The 24,252-nt window shown below is 49.6% G+C and overlaps 1 protein-coding gene and 1 long non-coding RNA gene across 51 annotated transcripts in view; one reads left to right on the top strand and one right to left on the bottom strand.

Annotated features, from left to right (window-relative positions):
* LOC138850245 (uncharacterized) overlaps positions 1–24,252 on the top strand; it is a 514,649-nt gene that overhangs the window by 306,616 nt on the left and 183,781 nt on the right. For 49 of the 50 annotated variants that reach the window (XR_011389934.1, XR_011389944.1, XR_011389950.1 and 46 more), the window contains 2 exons: positions 3,505–3,684; positions 4,969–5,132. This is a non-coding gene — a long non-coding RNA (uncharacterized lncRNA). The remainder of the gene's footprint in view (positions 1–3,504; positions 3,685–4,968; positions 5,133–24,252) is intronic. The other variant, XR_011389971.1, reaches the window with a different exon arrangement.
* Positions 12,122–18,220, bottom strand: LOC138850242 (ral guanine nucleotide dissociation stimulator-like). The gene is made up of 3 exons (XM_070076558.1): positions 15,919–18,220; positions 13,936–14,129; positions 12,122–13,797 (listed from the first exon to the last, which is right to left on the bottom strand). Exons 1-3 carry the CDS (start codon positions 16,095–16,097, stop codon positions 13,301–13,303), a joined length of 870 nt encoding a protein of 289 aa, XP_069932659.1. The 5' UTR covers positions 16,098–18,220; the 3' UTR covers positions 12,122–13,300.

The raw sequence follows: 24,252 nt of genomic DNA, 5'->3' as shown, positions 1-24,252 counted from the left end.
CGGGGATTGAGGTCCCTGTCAAACAGGCTCCATGTGGTGTTCAGCTGATTTGCTCTCTGGCCCTTCTGCCTTCAGCCTTGCACCATGTGACAATGCAATAGTAAGACCTTCATCAGACAAAGCATGCTGATGCCCTGATGTTGGACTTCCCAGGCGCTCTAGGTGTGAGAACTATAAATTTCTGGTCTTCACAGATTATCCAGTCTCAGGCATTGAGTGTTAGCAACACAAACACAGAAACCACATATGCCCCTATACTTGTGGAGTTAACTCCCAGAAGTGACAGTGCCAGTGCAAATGGCAGATCTACTGTAGAACTCTATTGCTAGATTCCCCTTTGATAGAGGTCGCATGGTTTCGCATGTTCATTACCACTCCTCGAGGAGTGTCTTCTTATTCCAATATATGCTGCCAAGTACTTGAATTGTAGCCAAATGAGAGATGTGCAGTTTCTATTTGCATTGCCCTGCACAGGAGAAAGGTGGCGCTCTTTCCATTGGAAGAAAAGCCACTTGTGTCCCTTTTCCTGTCAACTGTCCTTGTCCTTTGCCCATCTTTCTGTTGGAATGTTGGCCATTTCTCCCTCGTTTCCAAGAACAATGTGTACGTTAGGTTTCTTTCGTTTTGATATACTAGGCAGACCACCTACACTTTCCTAGTTGGTATTTGTTTTTCCTTTATCTTGGTTTGCCATGCATGAATTAAGGTTTGTGTGTGGCTGAATATAACAGCCTTTTCATTTATAACTAACGCATTTTGTTTCCGAGTTGGCAGGGCCTTTGCCACGCTTCCCATCTTAACATTATAAAGGAACAGAGACAGAGAGAGAGGAGAGGAGCTCCCAACTGCTAATTCACTTCCCAGTCCTGCAAGTGCCTTGAGATGTGCCAGACTGCAACTGGGAACTGGCAATTCCACCCAGGTCGCCCATGTGAATAGCGTGGAACTTGTTATAGGAACCATTGTTTCCCCAGAGGTATTTTAGTAAGAAACTGGAGTTAGGCTCCAGAGATGAGTATCAAAACCAGGTACTCTGATATGAGAAATGGGCATCGGAACTCACCATCAAAGCATCTAAGCCATTAGGCTAAATTCCTTCTCAACCCATGTTTCTTTTGTTAAGAGTATCCCTTGACTGTCACACCCTTACTTCCCACTCCACAAAAGCAAGCATCAGCCTTGGATTTGTTGGAAGCGCAGTGCACCCTCTACTACTAGACGAGACAGGAAAATAGACTACTAGATGTCCATAATTTCTTCCCAAGTGGGATCTTCTAGAGAAACGACAGAAAGAGCATTGCCCTGGGTGTACAGCAAAGAGCCCCTGTAGACACTGATTTTCTCTACACAGTGCACAGCCAGCCATGGAATCCTGGATTATTTTATTTCCAGTTTTTCCCAGACACCTTTTATGGAAGCTATACCAACTTGATGCATTTCCTAAACACGGCTTTTGGAACATAGTGATTCTCCCACCATACCTAACTTCACAGCAGCCCTCCCACCTCTCTTCCTCCTCTGTCTCCTTTAGGGGCATCTTCTCTGACAGGAGTAGAATTTACCTAGAACTTATTAACAAAACATGACGGGCTGAATACTATACGTATTTGGAAACTTTGGAATGGCATATACTTCTATGAAAAAGAGTGAGCATTTGGAGATGCATTTCACTGAACAATGATGTATTTCCTTTTTGATGTGTTTCTCTATTTGTTGACAAAGAGTAGCTGTACATATTGATGTGGTATAATGTAATATTGCCCTACATGCATACATTTAAATGATCATATTAGGTCATCTGCATCCACCGCTTCCCTATTCAAGGTTTCTTTGTAGTATGTACATTCAGAAGTCTTTCTTCTAGCTTTTGAGAAAAGACTGTATGTTTGGTGAAGTATTATTACCCTACTATGCACTAGAACACCGGCAGGCTTGTTTTTACAACAAACAAGAGATGAAAGTGCTTTTGAATTCAATGAAAGTAAGGCTTTCTGAGATTTGACTTACGTATGTCTATAGTATCTGTTGCGGTGGAGTGAGTTAACTTTGGAGAAGAACCCAAGGGCGGTGTGACTTTTGCGAGCATGAGACATTCTTCTAGCTTATAATCCATAGATGGTGTCATTCACGTGAAAGTGTGGTAGATCTTTGTGACCAAGTGGTACTGTTAACTCACATACCTCAACTCTTTGAGCAGAGAGGTCCTGCATGGGGAAGTATTGCATATAGCAGCCTCCAGAATGACAATGACCTCAGAATAGCACCCTCAGAATCCCCTGAAGACATTCTGATGGGCTACCTCAGCTGTGGAAGCGTGGAATCACACAGAACTCACTTCAATATTTCAGACAGAGTGTCTTGCCACGGGGTATGAGGATAGTTCTTTTGTATCCTTTGTGGATGACCACTTCTTTCTCTTGGGGTCTACCCACAGAAGTGCTTCATGGGGAACCCTGTGTGCCACAGTGTTTTGTCTTCCCATGCCTGACATGCTCTCATAGGTGTTTTAGCCACATCAGAATGTCTTCAGGGGATTCTGAGCCAGGGTGTTATTTGAGGTCATTGTCATTCTGGGAGGCTGCTATATGCAATACTTCCCATGTTGGAGCATTCAGTCTGTTTTGATTCTTTCTATTATTATTATTATTGTTATTATTATTGTTATTATATCTGTGCTCTATTTATTAATATCTAGTATCTATTTTTATAGAAAGCTTTTATTTACTAGATAAATTACATAAGTACAGCTTTCAGATTGTAGCTGTTCTTCCCACCTACCTGCCCTCCCACCCCCAAACCACCCCACCCCCTACTCCCTCTCGCATCCCATTCTTCATGAAGATTCATTTTTAATTATCTTTATATAGAGACCAACTCTATACTCAGTAAAGATTTTCACAGCTTGCACCCACACTGACATGCAAAGTGGAAAGTAATGTTTGAAGGCTAGTGTTACCGTGAATTCTCATAGTACACCACGTTAAGGACAGAGGTCCTACAGGAGGAGCAAGTGCACAGTGACTTCTGTTGTTGATTTAACAATTGACACTCTTATTTATGATGTCAGTGATCAGCCGAGGCTCTTGTGACGAGTTGCTAAGGGTATGGATGCCTCTTGTGTTCACAAACTCTGCCCTTGTTTAGATAAGGCCATCCTTCAAGTGGAATTTCTCTCCAGCATTCAGAGAAAGAAGGTACCTCCTTCTTGGATGGCTCCTTCTTTCCCCTGGGATCTCACTCACGGAGATCTTTCATTTCTACTATCAATTGATAATCTATCTCAGCCAGTTCTCCTTTTTTTTCTTGTTGTAACTTGGCCTTAACTCAAAGAATCTTAGGTTGTTCTTCAAACTTGAGGCAAGAGGATTGGACATAAGACATTGCTTTCAGTATTGTCAGAGTTTTGTATCTTTGTGATTGTGGCAAGTAGCATGCTTACAATTTCCTTTAGATAAATGACCACAGTGGCTGACATACTGATGTGTTTTCTTTTTTCATTGTCAGAAACTCTCACTTCGAAGAGTAACAGTGTGTTGACTGACGTAACTTGGAGTTCCAATGGAAGCGATGTGTCAAAGGAAGTGAAGACACACTCTGAATCACATAGGGATAATGGACACGGTTCTAGAATGTAGAGGCTTTGGAACGGGGATATTTTGGGTCTAGAAGATGGGGCCAGTGATGGTAAGTTTCTAATGTTGTCAGAAAGTCAGGTTTTGTTCCATATTGGATTCATTATTGGGCGAAGAATTCATTCTCAAAGTTATTATAGGTTTTGATGTTTTTGTGAGGCTTAGCCTCTGTGCCAAGCCTTTTGAAATGCTTTCTGATGTAATGTTTCTTACAGTGACGACTAAGAGCTAGGACTGGTATTATTGGTAACAACTTGAGTTTGGATGTGTAAACTCTGTTGGGGTTCATTGTTAGATCCCCTTGAGTTCAAAGCCAGTTCTCTGAACTCCTACCGAATGCTACACCCACACTACTGCCTGGCTAACTTGTGGTTATTGGGACAAGACTAGAACAGTGCATGTGTGATGGGAGTGTAACTTTCACCAGTTTTGTTTGCTGTGAGTAGTTTGTGTTGCCTCATGGTTTAGACAGTTGAAAATAGGGTTTCTCAGTCTTGGCACTGTTATCGCTTGGGTCCAGATACCTCTGTCGTGAGGAGGTGGACGTTCCTGTGTGTTGCAGAAAGTTTTAGAGTTTCTCCAATGTCTCCCCAGTACATTACAGTGACAGCATCAGTCCCCGTGGACACTCCCAAAGAGGTCTTCTGAGGTGAGGCATCCCCTGAAGGACACACCCCAGTTGATAGACACAGACAAGAATTGTAGAAATCATGTACTTTTCCAAATCTTAAAAGAGATAGCTTAACTAGACTATTTAGACATCTTAATGCACTCAAAGTAAGCTGGTAACTTTTCATCCTCACCGTTCCTATTAGCGACTTACGCTTAATATGAACAAGTTAGGTTTGTAGAGACAGCCTCTCTAGAAGATGGCCAATATTCTTTTTTCTTTTGCACTTGGCTGAGTTATTTCCTTTGATATCTGCTGGGTCTTCTGAGCTGAAAATATCCTCCTTTTACAAGGACATTTGGGACTGAGGGCATTCCCTGTTTAGTGGTAAGGACAATCACCTTAATGATGTGAAGTGAAAAAGATCATGGTTTGTACGAAAGGAGGTAAATACAACATGCACAGTTATCTAGTTACTTGCACAGGCAATGGAGACTCGGCAAGGGTATCCAAGAGCTAACAAATGTGGTTAAGTTTGATTGGGTGGGGTTACGAGATGCGAGAAACCAAGTGACTAGAAAAGAGGCCAGGGATAACTTTTTCACTGTCTGAATGTAGTTTTAACCTTTATTCAGGAACAGGGCTATACTAACTACTGAGAATACAAATAGTTGTAAACCATTTAATGATTTGAAATGAAGTAAGTTGCAACTTGTGCCTTTTTAGGTGAATTGCATTTCCCTGACTGGGAGCTCGACAGGGACAGGGAAGGTGCTGGTGAATGTAACGAGCTTGAAGATGGCAAGGGTGCCGTGGGTCCCTCAGACTGTGCTTCTTGTGCAAGTCGGCAGTCTTTGACGAGTGATGACAGGCTGTCTGAGTTTGCTAAGGTAAGAATGGATCGTTTCAGAAACTCCTATTCTTTTATAACATATGTTCATCAAGGCCTTTTGGTGTTTCTCCCACTGTTCCTTCTCAGGGATCATCCTTTTCACTCTCAGAGCTTTCTTTTGAGCTCCACACCTTGGTCCTTAACTCACATGCTGGTGCTGTGCTTCTCAACATGGGGAAATATGGAGCTCTCTCCCCCCTGACTCTCCACTGCCAACTAGGCAATAAACTTTGGTTGTCCCTCCAGGGCCCTAGTACAGATATGTCAGGGTTTGCTTAGTTGAGTATGCAGCATTTACATCATTGTAATTCCATAAGGACTCTTGATCATCAAGACCAGTGCTAATTATCATGATGCTCTTGAACAATGAGTTGTGTTACTTGGATTTTTTAAAAAAACGTATTTGTGTGAAAGGCAGTGGGACCCAGAGATTGTCCATCTGCTGGGTTCATTCCCTGAATGCTCGCAGCAGCCAAGGGCTGGGTCAGGCTGAATCCAGGAGCCTGAAACTGCATTTGGGTCTAGCACTCGTGTGCCAGGGCTCCAGGTACTTGAGGCTTCTCTGACCACCTCTCTGGGTGCACATGAGCAAGAAGGTGGAATCTGAATTGGAGCCAGGACTCAAACCCATGCCCTCTGCCCTGGGGTGTATGCATCCCCAAGTGGCATCTTGACCAATGCGTGAAACACCTGCTCCCCATATTGACCCTTTCTTAGGTCATTTTGCTGAACATTCATAGAATCCTCATATTTCTTCATTGTCTTACAGTCTCATAAACATTTCTATACTTAACAGACTTTCTCTCAGTTTCATTTTCTTGGTGAATGTTTCCCTACCACCTCCTAGTTGCTCCAATGTGGATTCAAGATGCTTTTCTCTTTGTGGATGTTGTCACCCTGGGGTTTCTGTTCCCCATCATTCTAGGAATGTGTTCACTTCTTTGCTGATGGTGCTCCTTGATCTTGCATTTCATGTTTTCCTCAGAATTTTTTTTTTTCCATGCTTGATTTTGTAAAAAGTTTTATGTATTTATTTATATTTATTTAGTTGACAGGTAGAGTTATCGACAGTGAGAGAGACAGAGACAGAGAGAAAGGTCTTCCTTCTGTTGGTTCACTCCCCAAATGGCCCCCATGGCCTGCGCTGTGCTGATCTGAAGCCAGGAGCCAGGTGCTTCTTCCAGGTCTCCCATGCGGGTGCAGGGCCCAAGCACTTGGGCCATTCTTCACTGCCCTCCCGGGCCACAGCAGAGAGCTGGACTGGAAGAGGGCAACCGGGACTAGAACCCAGCATACATATGGGAAGCCGGCACCGCAGGCAGAGGAATAACCAAGTGAGCTAGGGTGCAGGCCCCTCCACCCTTGATTTTCTGGAGCACATCTTCTGGCAGGTTCTGAGCAATGGCATACAGAAGCGTTTTTGATGCTTGGCATCTCTAACTATGCTTTGATCTTACTGTCCTGTAATGTAGGATTGAAAACATGTTTGTACTTTTAGGTTGGAAATGGTTTTTCCCAAGTTCTGAAGGCACTGATGCATTGTCTTTCAGCTCAAGGATTTTGTGAGTCAGGCTGAAGCTTCTCATTTTTGATCTTTGAAGGTTTTGGTGTTGCTAGTGGTTTTCAGCAGTTAATTGGGACGTGCTTTGGTATGTTTTTCTGCTTAGCGTTTGTCAAGTGTTTTGGATCTGTGGGGTTCTAGGTGTCACCAGGACCACCCCCAGGTTTGCTCATCTGTAGGACACTGGAGATGTGGTGTAGAGGCATCTCAGGGCTATAGGGAAAGGAGAGGAAGCTGTGTCATCAATTCCCCATGCTCGTCTCCCAGTAGATTCACCTAACATGGACAAGCTGTGGAAGTTGTGCTCTTCTTGGAGAGCTCTAGCTATTCAATGGGCAGGTTTTGACTGGGGCTCCTACTCGGTGTTCTCTCTTCCTACCCTGTCCTAGAATCCCAGGCTTCCAGAAGGCAAATCCATATCAGTATAAACAGTACATTTTCGCAGTTTCGGCATACATTGTCCAATGTCTGTTCATTTGTCTAAATAGGAACATGAGATATCTTTCCCATGATCATGGCATATATTTAGAGCACCTGTGGTTTCTGTGGTAGTGTTTTACCATGACAACTAGACCGATCTTTGGTTTTCTTGGCTCAAGTTACTCCTTTAGTACATTATTTGTATTTTAATTGTTTTCAAGATATATTTATTAAAGGCAGAGTGACAGGGAGGCTGGGAGAGTGAGAGAGCGACCTCCAATCTGCAGGTTCCCTCTGCAAATGGCTGCAATGGCTGGGAGTGAGCCGATCGAAAGCCTACAAGTGTGCAGGGGCCAAACCATTTGTGCCAAACCCTACTGCTTTCCCAGGCCATAGCAGAGTACTGGATCAGAAGAGGAGCAGCCGGGCCTTGAACAGGCGGCACCATGGGATGTCGGCACTGTAGGCATCACCTTTCCCTGCTATGCCACAGTGGCAGCCCCTGTGCTTTCATGTTTGAAAGAATTCTGACTCATTGGTTGGAAGGCAGAGACACAGAGATGTTCCAGCTGCTGGTTCGGTCCCCAAATACTTGAGTCAAGTACAGTGTCTCCAACGCAGCATGTGTCTCCAACCTGCGGGGCAGGGACCCAGGTGTTTGAAATATCACTTCCTGTCTCCCAGGCTGTATGTCTCTCCCTGGCCATTAGCAGGGAGCTGGGTAGGAAGCAGAGCAGCTGGGACTCAAACGGGCACCCATGTGGGATGCCTTTGCTGCAGGTGGATACTTCACCTGAATACATACAAATCTCTGTGTATATATATGTATACATCGATGAAATTTTTATCAGTGTTGGCTTCCCAAGATTGTGCACTTTTATTATGTGCATTTCCCACTGAATCTCACAGGGAATTCTCTCTAGTGACTAGGGCTGAGTTGTGTTCTTGGGACATTTTGCTGGTCACTGGTGACACACATCATTTGGATAACACTGTATAGAGGGGACCACCATCTGAGCCTAAAGGGCCCTAAGCAGCAAACTCCCAAAGCTCGTGGGAGCAAGTGTAGAAGCAGTGAGAGCGTTGTTCTCGCCAGATACCGATGGATGTATGAATTGCGCTTCAGAAAAGACCCTGAGGGACTCTCTCCATGAGACAGCATGGGGCTCCATGTAGGAGCCTCAGAACTGAAAGAGCACTCATGGTGTGGCATCCTTGCATGGGGAGACACACCCCTCTCGAATCTGCATGAATGTCTTTGTCTGTGGATCTAGAGAATGGTCTCTAATTAGCAGGGCAGGGAAGGGATAAAGAGGAAGAAGGACACTCATGGTCTACCATGTATACTACTTTAATGAAAGGCCTAACCAACTGGTACTAATCATGGTGAACTATATACATAGGAAAATCTAGGAGGAATCCGTGAAATTGGTGATGATGTGACCACCCATCTGAGAGAGGGAGGCCAGTCTCCCAGGCACTGGGTTGTTGCTTGGTCGGCGGGGAACGGAGCGAGTGTCACGGTGCAGTCCCCGAGCCCACAGATGAACTCTGCAGCCCCCACTCTCTGCCTGCATGGGGGACTCAGTCATGCTGATGTTCTCCAAGGCCTGATGTTCTTGGCCTTGAGGATGAGGTGGACATTCTAGCAGAGGGGCTGGAGTAGGCAGGACAGGTTGTAGCTGCAGGACACAGAAGCAGCCATGAGTGCACTCTTGCTCATCTCAGGCTCCCTCCAGGGCCCGCCCTGCAGCCGCAGTCCTGGAGCCCCGCACTGCCCATGGGTAAGGCCCTCTGCTGACCAAGGAGCCATGGGTAGCCCTCTCCTCAGTGCACAACAGGAGAACCTTCCCCATCTGCCACCCTGGACATCCCGCAATCCCTGCCCAGCACTCACCTCTTAGTGTCACTGAGCCTCTCCATGGATTGGAACCACAGTGCAAACTCTGCGTCGCGCAGCAAAGTATATTGACCGGCTGCCACCTGGAGCCGCTGCATTTCTTGGAGAACTTTTATCTCCTGGGGCAAGAGGGGCAGAGAGGATGCTGACAGGCCTGCACTGGGACTGCTGGAGGGGCAGACTGTGGCAGGGGCAGGGGGCTGGCCTCTGGGTCTTTTAGCTAGAGAAGCCTTCCCTGGCCATCCCTTCCAGGCTCCAAGCTGTCTTCTGAGTAGCATACACACAGCCCCTCGCCCAGGAAGGAAGTTCTCCTGGATTCCAGTCCCTTAGCCACAGCCTCCCTAGGGATGCTCTCCTCCTTCTGTGTGTATCCATCCCAGTGGAGAGAGCAGACAGACACGCATGGGCTGGAGCCTGGGCTTTCTGCCCAGGGCATCTCTGACCCCTCCATCCCCTCTGTGCCTGGAAGATAGGGCAGAGCTGCTCACCTTTGTCATTTTCAGCATGTTGTTTTTTCCCTGGAAGGCAGAGTCCATCAGAACAGCCCCTGGCCTGTGACTAGCCCCTGGCCCTCCCCTCTGGGTAAGAGGAAGGAAAAGAAGGTGTCCCTGGGACAGGCTGTTAGCTCTGCAGAAGGGGACATGGTGGCTGAGGCTCAGGGAACTGCTGTCCCCACCATGTCTGATGGCAGGCAGGGAAAGTGAGGCCTGGGAATGGATGGGTGCACTGAGGCATGTGGGTGCTGCCTGACCTCACAGGGGCCCAATTTCTCTCCTTCCCTTGGGTGCCACCCAACTCAGAGGCTGAGCAGGCTCAGCCAAGACCTTGTGCAGCTTTGCAGTCAGGGACTCTGGCTATGCAGCTTCAACCCTTGGGGGACAGGGATGGGCACCTGGTTGCAGGCTCCCGCACTCAGAGGGGATATGCAGGTGAGCCCTCCTCCCTGGGACAGCTTGTGAGGCCTCCGGAGACATGGGCAGCAAGGAGCTGGGGGCTGAGAGCTCAGCCCAGGACCCTCCCCCCAAGCCTCAGGGTCCTGGAGCCTGCCCCACCCATGGCAAGTTCACTCACATCTACGAAGTCCTTCATGGCGATGTCCAGCCTATCCAGATACATGATGAAAGTGCCAAGGAAGGGGACGGCTCCCTGTGCCATGAGGTGGTGGTGGTGGTGAGCAGCTGTTCTCAGGTGCCACCAAGGCCCGGCCCCTGAGATGCACTCCACCCCAGCTGCTGGAGCCCTGGCCACATTCCCCATTGGGAAGCTCCCCGCCCCTAAAGTGCCTTTCCCAATTCTCCCTGCATCCAGCCAACTGCCTCTAGAATCGGACAACCCTGGGAGCTCTGATGGCATGATAACAAGTCAGCTTGTGGGGTGCCAGCCCCAGCTCAGGCCCAAGTCTGCTGGGAGCCCTTCAGCTCAGGCCCTCAGCTCTGGTCTCTCAACTGGGGTCTCTCAGCTACTGTGGTGATGGGCGCGGGCAAACAAGGGAGGCAGAAGGCCCTGCTCCCTTGACATGGGCCCCCAATGGGAGACAGGAGCCCCTGCCCCCCCCTCCCCAGGCACACTTGCCTTCTTCTGCAGCCGCTGCCGCATCTGTGTTCTCTGGGGGTTCTTCTCCCGGGCGGGCAACCTGCAGATCGCCATCTGCCAGGGTCAGGGTCACGTTCAGGGAGATAGTCCTTTCCTGACCGGCCCACATTTGTGCAAACCACCTTCAGCCCTGCATGTCTGGCTCACTTCCATTGGTATAATGCCCACCCTGCACTCCCCTCCTCCCACAAGGTGCTCTGTATGGATTCATGCAGCTCCCACTGGGAAGGTGGCTTTGGGGGATTGACCACGCCTCCCTGTGCCTGCTCCTCAGCTGGAGAGGGTGCTGGCCTCCCCTCCCACCTCAGGTCCCCCTTGCCCTAAGTATCCTTTGACTGACCTGTGCCTCAGCGTGTCCCTGAGAGGAAGCCAGGCCCAGCACCCCATACCCTGCCTCCCTGGATGCACATGAGGCTCCCTGTGCAGACTGAGAGACAGGCTCATGCTGCTTGCTTCTCTCCTCGAGAAGACAGAAGTTCTGCTCCCAGGGCAGCCAGTAAGACCCAATGCTTGGCATCCCACTCGACTGCTCAGCCCCTGGCATTCCCAAGCTGTGCAATGTGTGGGGCAGGCTTGGCAGCCCTCCCCATGGAAGGCTGCAACAGAGAACCCTGTAGCAGGCCTGGTTTCCAAAGGACCGCTAGGGCCCCAGCACAGATGGAAGGAAGCCCTTGCTGCCGCATCCACCTCACAGCCTGGGGGAAGCAGGAACAGCATGGGAGCCAGAGACCTGTGGGTGCTCACAGCCCCCTCTGAGAGCCAAGCTGCTCTTGCTGCAGCCCATTCCCATTGCCCTCTGAGCCCGACTGCATCCCACGACCTGTGAACACAGCCCTCTCTTGGCCTGTTGTCCTAGCAGGCACACCCCAGGTTTTCTTTTCAAGCACACTTTCAGTGACACCAAAAGCTCCCCTCTGCCCTGATGCCCTTACAGCCACACCCCTTCCCCTCCTGCCAAGCCCTCACCCCTGTCCCTGAGCCCCCACTTTACCTTCATGGGCACATCTCTGTTGACTTTTTTGTCCTGTGTGCAAAGACGCTGAAATTTCCTGGCACTTTTTCTGTTGTGAGGGGAAAACCAGGAGATATTTGGATGGAATGGTGAGGTGGTGGATCAAACCCCTTTGGTTTAAGAACAAAGATCAGAGGATCCACCCTGCCTGGTAGTATCTTCTGTTTTGATTGTGTGTGTGTATGTGTGTGTGTGTGTGTGCGTGTGTGAGTGTTTACAGAGTTGGAGTGCCCAGGCAGGTCCAGTGCTGCGTGGTGCACAGGCGCAAGTATGTAGTTTGGAAGCCACATGTGCCTGACTAATGGAAATGTCATCCTGAGGCAGAAACCCAGTCCTCATGTCCCAGGGCCGCTGAAAGATGGTGCTCCCCACCCCTGCCCCTGGCAGTCCACGCCTCTCCCTGTGTCCCAGGATACCAGCCTCTGTGAGTCTTGGAGGATTAGTGCTTAGGCCCGAGGGTAGTCCCGGGTCCACCAGGTGCTTTGAGGGATGCACACCCACCTGGAGACTTCTCCCCACGTTGTTTTCAGCTGGCGTACCGGGTGGCTCTGCAGAGCGCAGAGGATGGTGTGGACCGAGCAGTAGTTCCGGAGAGCCAGGCACTCCTAGGGCAGGGAGCGGATGAATGGCAGGTAGGTGGCTTGGAGCCCCACCTGAGCCAGGCTCAGCCAGCTGTGCTGACATCCCCCTCATGCATCAGAGAGTTGGCCAGGGAGCCAGAGCAGGTCAGTGATGGGACCCCCTTGAGCCACGCTCACATGGGCTAGATTGGTTTCAACCCATGTCAGGGGCCTAGGCGGGAAGTGAGCATGTAGTTCTGGGACAAGTGAGTGAGATCAGGCCACCTCGTGGATCCCAAGAGCCCAGGGATTGGGCAGCATCTGTGACCACAGACTGTACACCTGAGAGCTGAGGAAGCAAAGTGGCACGTCCCTGCCGTGCAGAGAGGGAGCCCCTGGGACAGCCTCAGCTTACCTTGGCCACCTTGATCCAGTGTTCCACCACGCGGGCCCTGTCCGCTGCCTTCATGCTGGGGTCCCCCAAGCACGTGGTAGTAACACAATGGGCCATGTGGTGGTAGTGGATGATGACAGCGAGAACAGTAGGGGGCAGCTGCGCATTGACCTCCTTGTTCTGCTGGATCCGGATGGAGCTGTGGCACTGATAGGGGACCACATTCTGGAAGAGCTCCTGGGGGCAAGAGGGTATCCCATGGGCCCAGCCAGCCTAGCTCGAATGCAGTGAAGCCCAGCCACCCCGGCAAGTGACAGTGCTCGAAGCTGCAGCTCAGGTAGTTTGGCATGCAGCTCCCCAACATGGGAGCAGCTGGGCTATGTGTTCTGCCACTGAGGTCGCCTCGCTCCTGCCAGCCCAGATCCCAACCCTCCCAAGCCTTGAGGAAAGAGACAGAGGTGTGTGCTCCCAGGCATCCCGCCCAGTATCTCATCCTTCTGCTCTCACAGCATCTGCCCTGGAGTCCTTGTCCCTGTGCCAGTGCTGCTCCCTGTGGCAACTCCAACAAGGTGCTTGCTGTTTGATATGGATATGTGTGCTAGGACCCAGGACAGCTGTGGCATCGCAGGCAGATGGGAAGGCAGTGGGTGGACCTGGATGCCCTCCACCTAGGCCCGTCCAGTACCCTGTGGGTCAGATCCAGCCCTACTTTCTGCCAGGCCCATGTCAGTTGATCTGGAGAGTCACTGTGCAGCTGGTGTGGTTTGGGTGCCCTCTCTGCCAGCCATGGGAGAAAGGCAGCCTTGGGAGTGAAGACATTGGTCCAGTCACATAGGTGGTGGGACCTGAAGCCTGAACTGCAGCCAGGCCACTGGATTCTGGTCGGGGCAGCTGTGGGGAGGCTGGTGCCAAAGGGGTGTTCGGGCCTGGCCCTGCCGAGACAAGCCCGCTGCTCACCGCGTCCATCAGTGTGAACTGTTCCGCCAGCAGCTTGGCGGGGAATGTGGTGATGCTAGCCATCTTGCGAGGCTGGTTGTTTGCAGGTCCCGGACATGCGCAGGAGACTTTGGTAGTTGTCTTTGGTGCTGATTCTGTGCATGGTGGCAGCCTCAGTTTTGAAATGGATCCTGTCTCCAGAAGAGGTTCTAGCTCTGTGAGCAGTGGGGAATCTGGCTCTAAAGCCAGTGTTTGGCATGACTGCAGCCTGGCAAATAGAGCAGGAGCTGGGAGAAGAGAAAGGGTCAGCAACATCAAGCACTTTCAAATGGCCTCTCCAAAGCCAGGCGCGATCCCATTGCCTCTAAAGGGGCTCCAGCCCCAAAGCCCACCGAGAGAATCTCGCGGAGTGCAGTGCATCTTACCGACTGCTTCTGCCTGTGTGGGATTTGGGTAGGCCATCCTGACACGCAGAAAGCACGCATGGGTCTGCAGGTCTCCTCTGGGCAAGCGGACCTGCTTGGATCCGACCTTCATCTTTAGAAGCAGGAGATCCGTGCGATCACAGAATTCGGCCTTGTACTTGGCTTTGCAGCTTTGCAAACAGGAAGCCATGTTCCTGGAGAAGGAGAGTGGGCAGCAGAGTCAGACTTGACCTTACCCTGCTTGGTGCCCTTCCAGGACTCCCTGTGTGGGGTGGGGCACGGAGCCTGCCGGTGAACTCTAGCTTCTTAAAGACAATGCCATGCTTTGCTGTTTTCCAAGGCGATTTCTTGACTGTGAATCCCAAGAGTTACAGAGAGAGAGGGAGAGACACACACCGGGGCAGAGGTCTTGCATCCACTGCTTGACTCCCCGGATGGGCAGTGGACAGCACTGGGCCAGGCTCATGCGGGGAGTGAGGAGCTCCATCCAGGTCTCCCACATGGGTGGCAGAGGTCCAAATGCTTGGACCATGTTCCCCTGGTTTTCCCAGACCCCCGAGCAGGGTCCTGAATCTGGACTGCAACAACAGGGACACCAACCAACACCCACAAGGGATTCTGGCATTGCCGGCAGTAGCTTTCCTTTGGATGGCTTCCTTCTCATGTTCCTTTCAGTGCCTTCCCATTCATTCCCATGGTTTTCTCAGGTGGAGGCCCCTAGGCTCCGGCTCTGAGCAGACTTGGGAGTAGGTTGCTCCTGGGATGGTGGGTTGGGTTGGGTGGTCAGGGAGGGTAGGCAAAGCTGGAAGCAACTGCCCTGGGCATGGCTATGTGGGTGTTGTCTGTGAGCCCCAACATGCCCGCTCCTCTGCAGAACGTGTCTGCTCCTATCCATAGCACTGCTCTTCAGCACTTCCTTTGCATGTGGTGGGGCCAGAAGTTGGAGTTGCACCTACTGTCTGCCTCTGCCTTGCCTCAGCCCTCATTTTCCTGCCATTCTTTCGAGTGACAGAAGGCCGCATCTGCACACCAATCTCCCCGCATCTTAGTGGGACATGGGGTTCTCCTTGTGATCAGAGTAGGGGACGTTGCAGCTACTCCCAGAGGAGGTCGGCAAGCCTCAGCTCTGCCGCTGCAGGACAGGACTTGTATAGGATCTCGGCTGTGAGGGTCGGATTCCCCACAACTGTGAGGCCCTTGAATGCTTTGTTCACTGGATTTGTGGCAAGTGTCTGGAAAAGTGCACAAGGGAAGGGCTTCCCATATATGTGTAGAGTGAATGATTCCTTGCAGACCTGCCAGGTCGATGAGGGGTCTGGGCAACTGCTACCAACCCTGAGGGCAGCTGTTCTGTGCATATATCGAGGACAGGAGCAGCTGGAACAAGTAGGAAATGTGGCCGGTACGAAGGCATAGCAGCTTCCAATGCCCCTGCCCACATGTGATGCTGGCAAGCCATATCAGGGTTGGCCAGTTCAAGTCTTGGCTGTTGTCCTTGGTGTCCAGCTCCCTGCTAATGAGCCTGGGGAAGTGCCGGATGATGGCCTAAGTAGTTGGACCCCTGGCACCCCTGAGGGGGCCAGATATAGCTTCAGGCTCCTCAGCCCGGCTTCCCAGAGCCCTGCTTTTTGCAGCCATTTGGGGAGTGACCCAGCAGATAGAAGGACGCATTCTCTCTTTCTCTCAGTCTAACTCTGCCTGTGAAAGAAAACATTTCTGATTCTTGAAAAAGGGGAAAGCAGGATTGCCATCTGGGAGGTTTTCCAACCATAGAGGCACATGGCCGGTTCCCACCTGAGTAGAAACATTGGTTCGTGAGGGTGCAGAGAAAGGAAATCAAGAGGTGTGACGCAGTGTGCCAGTAGCCCTGTCCACAGAGAAAGGCTCCCGTTCCATGCCCGCCATGTCTTAAGTCGCTTAGGTCATCTAAAACATGTAAGATTCATCTCTGCATCACCGCAGTGCTGAAAGGCAGCTACCCACCTGTCGAATATCTGGTCTAAGTAATACGGAATGGTGGAGAAGTCGCTGTATGTACACAGGAAGGTGTTGAAGTAGCAGATCCTTTTTCCCAGGGGGCCCGGGACCAGGGCATCCAGCAGCATCTCTTTAGTGTCTGGCTGTAGGGTCCGCATGGCACAGACCTCTGCCAAGTAGAGCATGGACCCATTTCCATACTAGGGAGGACCAGAAAGGACGTGAGTCAGTGGCAGTTCCAGGGAGCACAGGGGAGCAGACACCCGGGTTGGGAGAAAACCCCAGTTGGGGCCAAGAGGCTGAACAGGGACTGAGGGATGAGAAAGTCCTGCGAGGGGGCCAGCAGTGAAAGATGATTCCGTGCCCCTTGGGGGAGCTAGAAATGAGGGCAACTGTGTGATTTGCTTTGCCACCAGACTGCAGAATGGAAACAAGTGGGCGGAGTAGGATATGAAGCCCCAGGGGAGGCTAGATCCTGAAAAGAGCCATAGTCAGAGGTGTCTGCCTGTGGCGTAATGACCACAGGCGTTCTGCCAAGTGACCTGACTTGAGGCATTACAACGACACATGTGTAGAGCCAGTCCCCAGCCAGCCTGGTCCTTGGAGTTTGTCCTCAGCAGGGCATCACTGCTTTTTCAGAGCCGAATTGTGGCCCCCATCCCCAACACACACGTGGGGTTGTTCTGACACCAGAGCACTTGAGTGTGACTGCTGCAGTTGGGCCAGTAGTCCGCAAGGAGGTGATTGACCTTACCCCCAGAAATGGCGTGGGCCCCATCCCATTACCTTGCTGTGCTCATTGGCAGATGCGACAGGAGCACAGAGAAGCCCAGGGGAGCATAGGAAATGAAACTGGGGATGGAGATGGCAATGAGCCCTCCTGAGAAATCACCTTGGCCATGCCCTGACATGCAGCCACCAGAAATGGGAACAGCGACTCCTGTTGGGAGAGCTGCCCAACCTGGGCTCCTGTGCTTTGAGCAGCCTAGCTGACTGTGCTCCGTGAGAGACAGTGAGTCTGTGTCCTACAGCACCGCTGCCGTGGCAATGCAGCTGAATCCCAGTGCTTCCCAGCAGCCATGCAAGTGTGGCCACATGGGCAATGTCATCCCATGGAATAGAACAGGTGGGGGCCAGGCTCCAGTCCTGTGTGGTATCTTCACCCTTTTGGTTGAACCCTCTGCCCTTTTGTGTGGGAAAACCTTCCTGGTAGGATCACTGAGTCCTAAAGCTTGGAGAAGACCTGGAAGGCAGTGGAGCTGACTAAGGACTGCACAGGATTCTTGGACTAGGTGGGCAAACCTTCAGCACCATGGCCACACACGATGCTTGTGTGAACAGGGAGTTTCCCAACACCCAGTTGCCAAGGGGCTGAGATTTCTTTGAGAGTGGGATGGGGGTCAGTCACTGAGTGGGAGATCACGAGGCCAAAAGCCAGGGGCGTTCCTCCCTTCAGGATGTGGTTCTAGGCACACCGTGGTCATCTCGTGCCCCAACACGTGGGTACTCCTGGGCCCCTCGCTCCCTCCACACCGGCATTAGCCACGTTGTTGGCCTGACTCACGTGTCCATTGACGATGCCTGTGGCTTCCTCATGTGTTCTGTCTGTGGACTCGAGTGTGGAGCTCTGCAAAGAGAGTGTGTGGCAGCCCAGACCGGAGGCATCAGTGTCGTGCTTGGCTGTCCCCACAGAGAATAATTCCCCCCATGAGGCATTCTGTTACCCAGGTCGGGAAAGTAAGGGCCTCTGTACCCTTGTGCAGCCAGAGAGGTCTCCAGAAGACAAGAGGAGGTCCCCCAACACCCACTTGCCCAACCAGCTGTCCACAAAATAGGGTATGAACACGCAAGACACAGGAGGCTCCAACACGTGAATCGTGTTGCTGGGCAGCAAGAGCCCCTCTTCTTCTGCCACTGTCATGGTGAAGGGAGGGGCAAAGAAGACCCAGATGGGGTCACAGGTGATCCCCTGCCAGGACGGGCCTGTTCCGCTACCTGTGGCTGCCTCCTGGGCTGTTCTGTTCCCTGGGGTGGCCTTGCAGTAAGAGGCCACAGACACCCCGTGTGAGAGCGGAGCCAATGTCTCAAGCGCCGGAAAAGGCCAGAGCCTGGCAACGATTGGCAGCAACGAGAGAACATGGTCTTCTCCTGAACGTCTCCCATCAAGTGAGCCGCTAAGGACTGTTGCTATCAGAGTGTAAGTTCTATCACCAAGGAAGTGAGGTCACATCTTCAAAGTTCCATTCTGTGGAGCCTTTCCCTTAAGAAGATATGCCAAGGCCCCTCTGGGCTGCTGCCACAATATCATCCCCTTAACTGTACACAAGGAGACAAACACAGTGCCATTCCTCAGCTCCCTCAAGAGACTTGAATGTGGACAGGGCCCTAATCCTGCGGACAGACAGACAACTGGGTCCCAAACCTCCTTTTCGTATCATTTCCAAACACTCTAGCATGTTCCTTCGGGAAAACCCCTAAGAAACAAGCAAGGTATGGAGACCCATGAAAAGCCAAGGTTAGGGACCCAACAGACTCTAAACTGCATCTTGAGTCATGGATCCTGCCCCTTCGGGAGATGTTGAGGTCACAGCTTAAAGCGCATCTTCCCCGAATACGGGTTCAGTGTCTCTGGCTATGATAGCAGCCATGTCCAAGAACTCCAGGAGAAGGTGAGAGAGCTCACCTGAAAGCCATGCCCCCAAATTGGCATCAGATCTCCCATCTTCAGCATGCAGGGCCCCAGAAACAGGCCACCTTATCGATAGGCAAAAGACCTCACAGAAAATCACTAGGGCTGGGGGATCAAATACTGGCTAGGAAGCTTCATTGTGACCACAGAGAGTGGCATCCATTTGAAAATAGGTCTGAGCTCATTCAAATTGTCCAGCCTCTTTAGAAGAGTGCAATACTAAGGATGCCTGAGGAAATAGACTCCTTCCAGGTCTGGTTTGCTTGGTGTTTTATGAAAGAATCTCAGAGGACATGGGCGAAATCATTTTCCTCCCTAGGGAGTCAAGTGAGGGACTTGGCATTAGACTTAGCTTGTAATCCCTAGAGTTTTGGGTGAGCTGCTTTCTTTTCCATGTCCTCCAAGCAATAGGAAGAGCCCTAGTCCTCCCTGCTTCAAGCGATAAGACTGGGGAATTAAGAAAGTCATGAACGAGGCCAGGAGTCATTTGGGTACATTTGTAAGATTTATTTATTTAATTTCAAGTCAGTGTTACAGGGAGGCAGAAGAAGACAGACAGAGATAGATAGGTAGGTAGGTACGTAGGTAGGTAGGTAGATAGATAGATAGGTAGATAGATAGATAATAGAGTTCTTCCATCCCTTGATTCAGTCCCTAGATGGCCGCAATGATTGGAGCTGTGCCGATGCAATTCCAGCAGCCAGGAGCCTGTTCTGGGTCTCCCAACCGGGTGCCAGAGCCCAAGCATTTGGGCCATCATCCACTGCTTTCCCTGGGCCCAGTAGAGAGCTGGATCAGGAGAGGAGCAGCCGGGACTCAGACCTGCACCCATACGGGATGCCAGCACTGCAGGAGGTACCTTGACCTATGATGTCGCCATGCCATCCATTGCGCTTTCTGTTTTCAGAGAATTCCTATGTATTTGTTTGAAAGGCAGGGACACAGAGATTTTCCATCTGCTGGTTCAGTCCCCCAAAACTTAAGTCAAATAAAGTGCCTCAGACTCCATTTGGGTCAACAACCTGTGTGGCAGGAACCCAAGGATTTGAATCATCACTGACTGTCTTTCCAGGCTGTACGTCTTTCCCAGGCCATTAGCAGGGAGCTGGATAGGCAGTGGAGCAGCCGGGCCTCAAACTGGTGCCCATATGCGATGCCATTGATGCAGGCGGGCGCTTAACCTACTACACTACAGTGCCAGCCCCTCCTAATGACTTCTTATCTCTCATTTTCTTTTGTGCATCATCTACAGGTATCTACTGACACATTGCAATGGGAATCTATAAACTATTCACACCTATAAACATTTAGTTTAGACTTCCACTTCATCCACATAGAAGCAATGTAGTTCCAAATGACTTGCTACAAAATACACATGAGATCCGTATAGTCATTGCAAGTTCTGTGATTTTACTTTAAATTTCATTCCAAGTTGTAAAAGTGATTTCTATTCCATGGCGGTAGTGAAGATCCTGTATGTGTCTTTTCCTTTTCTCTTACCCTGGGGCGCTTTGCCACTTTTTGGTTGTTCTGTGTTGCTGCCATGTAGTGTCGATTTGCTTCCAGGAGAGGGCAATAGAGCTTCCCTGTCAGGCAGGTCTAATGCTGATGCTGTCCCTTAACTTGTCCATAAGAAGATGTCATTTTGGTTGGAAGTTTATTCCTTCAGTTATATGAAGATAAGCTTTCACACGCTTCAGGCCTGTAAAGTTTCTTGTGAGAAACCTGATCGTCTTACCGAATTTGTAGATTCTCATGCATCGCTTTTGATAATTCTCTGGGGGAGGATTCAAGACCTAGAATTCTTGAGAAGGAAATCCTGGTCAACTCTGGTAGATGTTCTTCCACTGAAGTCGCCAAAGTATCCCTTTCTACCAGTCATGCCTAGAGAGTGATTTTCTACACATCCTGTGCACCCCCAACTTGCGGTGTGCTCTAAAGGTACTGATGGCCTGCTGTGTGTTCAATACCACCTGCTGTACTTTGTTCCTACTTGCTGTGGGGACAGGACATGTCTGGTTCACAGTGGATACTGTGGGGTTTCAGCTGAAGGGGTTTTCGTGTGTTTCACTGGATCAACCTCCCTGTCTCCCTCCTCCCTGCCTGTCTCTCTGGCACTCTGCCTTTCAAACAGTAAAATAATTTGACCAGCCAATCTATAGCAGCAGAGAGGCCCTAGTTCACTGGTGGGTGCAGTCAGAAAAATTTTCCCAAAAGGCTGTATGCAAGTTTATTGAGAGCTTTAGTCCTGCCCACCACCGCCTCGGCCACCATCTAATAGTGAATCACATCACCTGCAAAGCAAGCTCGAAACCCAGTAGTAGCCAGTTTCCAGTCTCCCTTCCCCCAGCAATTGCAACTGCCAATTAGTTCTCGGTCTGTGAGTATGCTCTAGATGTTTCATAGAGCTAGCATTATAAACTATTCTCTGCTGTATCTGGATTCCCTCAACTTGCACCATGGTTTCAAGTTTTGCCTATGCGGTAGCCCGTATCAGTACTTGTATTCTACTTCATGCTGAATTCCATCATACGAGTAGACCATATTGTGTTTATTCATTCATCTACTGATGGACACTGGAGCTGTGGTTGTGTTTTGGCTAGTGTGAATCCTGTGAACTCTTCTGGATAAATATTTTTCAAACTTGTTTCCGGTTCTTTTAGATAGCTCGTTGAGAATGCAACTGCAGGTTCATGGTTATTTGAATAGCCTCGAGGTGGTTTGGAAGGGGTATCTATCTCCTTGCAGACTTGATTTGTGATGGCCAATGACCAATAATAGTGTGTCCTTTCAATATAGCTCTTGTGCTGTTCGTCTTTGGAGAAATGTCTGTCCTTGCCCTTGGCCATTGTTGAAGTGAAGTTGTGGGTGAACATTGTGATGCTGTGCGTTAAGCCAGTTTTGGGAAAGTGACTTCTCTCCTTTTGCTTTGTAGCCAAATGAGAGATGTGCAGTTTCTATTTGCATTGCCCTGCACAGGAGAAAGGTGGCGCTCTTTCAATTGGAAGAAAAGCCACTTGTGTCCCTTTTCCTGTCAACTGTCCTTGTCCTTTGCCCATCTTTCTGTTGGAATGTTGGCCATTTCTCCCTCGTTTCCAAGAACAATGTGTACGTTAGGTTTTCCTAATTTGCTCTCATACAAAGGACTTAGCAGACATCGACTGGAATAAATCATCACTCTTGTGGTGGGCATCTGGTCCAGTGATTAAAGTACCACAAGGGGCATTCATATCCCCTTTTGGAGTCCTTGTTCCTCTGTGCTTCTGATAGAAGAGCCTGCAGATGCACCTGTGAAACAGACTATGCCCCAACGGATGACAAAATGCCACACAATTCCAAGACCCAGATTGAAGTGCTGGCTCCTGGCTTTGGCTTAGTCCAGCCAGCCCTGGCTGTTGCAGGATTTGGGAAGTGAACCAGGGAATGGAAACTACTCTGTCTTTCCCTCGCTGTCACTCTACCTTTCTATACTAAATCAAGAAATATGAAATATGAACCCAGAAATCTTCCAAGGAAATCAGGAAAGATATTAAAAAATAAAAATACAATGAGGGTCATTAGGCTTTGGGTGAGTTTGTTTCCTTCTGTGTTCTAGAAAGAGGACCATCATCTTTAAATGATATCAGCATTTAGTCCACCTCTAAAGAACTGAGCAGACTGTGAATTTTGTCTATTTTAGAGTATTCACTGTAGAATAATGGTTGGCTTTGATGGATTCTTCGTTCAGTTTTCTTGAGATGTGGAAACACACACAACACACACACACACACACACACATTGACAGACACAAGCAAAGTAACGGAGAGAGAGAGAATCACTATCCACTAATTCACTCTCCAAATACCCACAACGGTCATGGCTGGGCCTTACTGAAACCGGGGATTGAGGTCCCTGTCAAACAGGCTCCATGTGGTGTTCAGCTGATTTGCTCTCTGGCCCTTCTGCCTTCAGCCTTGCACCATGTGACAATGCAATAGTAAGACCTTCATCAGACAAAGCATGCTGATGCCCTGATGTTGGACTTCCCAGGCACTCTAGGTGTGAGAACTATAAATTTCTGATCTTCACAGATTATCCAGTCTCAGGCATTGAGTGTTAGCAACACAAACACAGAAACCACATATGCCCCTATACTTGTGGAGTTAACTCCCAGAAGTGACAGTGCCAGTGCAAATGGCAGATCTACTGTAGAACTCTATTGCTAGATTCCCCTTTGATAGAGGTTGCATGGTTTCGCATGTTCATTACCACTCCTCGAGGAGTGTCTTCTTATTCCAATATATGCTGCCAAGTACTTGAATTGTAGCCAAATGAGAGATGTGCAGTTTCTATTTGCATTGCCCTGCACAGGAGAAAGGTGGCGCTCTTTCCATTGGAAGAAAAGCCACTTGTGTCCCTTTTCCTGTCAACTGTCCTTGTCCTTTGCCCATCTTTCTGTTGGAATGTTGGCCATTTCTCCCTCGTTTCCAAGAACAATGTGTACGTTAGGTTTCTTTCGTTTTGATATACTAGGCAGACCAACTACACTTTCCTAGTTGGTATTTGTTTTTCCTTTATCTTGGTTTGCCATGCATGAATTAAGGTTTGTGTGTGGCTGAATATAACAGCCTTTTCATTTATAACTAACGCATTTTGTTTCCGAGTTGGCAGGGCCTTTGCCACGCTTCCCATCTTAACATTATAAAGGAACAGAGACAGAGAGAGAGGAGAGGAGCTCCCAACTGCTAATTCACTTCCCAGTCCTGCAAGTGCCTTGAGATGTGCCAGACTGCAACTGGGAACTGGCAATTCCACCCAGGTCGCCCATGTGAATAGCATGGAACTTGTTATAGGAACCATTGTTTCCCCAGAGGTATTTTAGTAAGAAACTGGAGTTAGGCTCCAGAGATGAGTATCAAAACCAGGTACTCTGATATGAGAAATGGGCATCGGAACTCACCATCAAAGCATCTAAGCCATTAGGCTAAATTCCTTCTCAACCCATGTTTCTTTTGTTAAGAGTATCCCTTGACTGTCACACCCTTACTTCCCACTCCACAAAAGCAAGCATCAGCCTTGGATTTGTTGGGAGCGCAGTGCACCCTCTACTACTAGACGAGACAGGAAAATAGACTACTAGATGTCCATAATTTCTTCCCAAGTGGGATCTTCTAGAGAAAAGACGGAAAGAGCATTGCCCTGGGTGTACAGCAAAGAGCCCCTGTAGACACTGATTTTCTCTACACAGTGCACAGCCAGCCATGGAATCCTGGATTATTTTATTTCCAGTTTATCCCAGACACCTTTTATGGAAGCTATACCAACTTGATGCATTTCCTAAACACGGCTTTCGGAACATAGTGATTCTCCCATCATACCTAACTTCACAGCAGCCCTCCCACCTCTCTTCCTCCTCTGTCTCCTTTAGGGGCATCTTCTCTGACAGGAGTAGAATTTACCTAGAACTTATTAACAAAACATGACGGGCTGAATACTATACGTATTTGGAAACTTTGGAATGGCATATACTTCTATGAAAAAGAGTGAGCATTTGGAGATGCATTTCACTGAACAATGATGTATTTCCTTTTTGATGTGTTTCTCTATTTGTTGACAAAGAGTAGCTGTACATATTGATGTGGTATAATGTAATATTGCCCTACATGCATACA

Source organism: Oryctolagus cuniculus, chromosome 6 (assembly GCF_964237555.1).
Source record: "Oryctolagus cuniculus chromosome 6, mOryCun1.1, whole genome shotgun sequence".
In the NCBI taxonomy this organism is placed as follows: Eukaryota; Metazoa; Chordata; class Mammalia; order Lagomorpha; family Leporidae; genus Oryctolagus; species Oryctolagus cuniculus.
The sequence above is the reverse complement of the archived record's forward strand: the minus strand, read 5'-3'. Positions and strand labels throughout refer to the sequence as shown.

What these genes read in the sequence shown, in the direction of transcription:
- LOC138850242 (XM_070076558.1), bottom strand. Translation starts at nt 16,097, where the DNA reads ATGCTCTACTTGGCAGAGGTCTGTGCCATGCGGACCCTACAGCCAGAC. An exon ending in TTAGACCAGATATTCGACAG is followed by an intron (nt 14,130 to 15,918) that starts GTGGGTAGCTGC and finishes CTCCTTCTCCAG; the next exon opens with GAACATGGCTTCCTGTTTGC. An exon ending in CACACAGGCAGAAGCAGTCG is followed by an intron (nt 13,798 to 13,935) that starts GTAAGATGCACT and finishes CTCTTCTCCCAG; the next exon opens with CTCCTGCTCTATTTGCCAGG.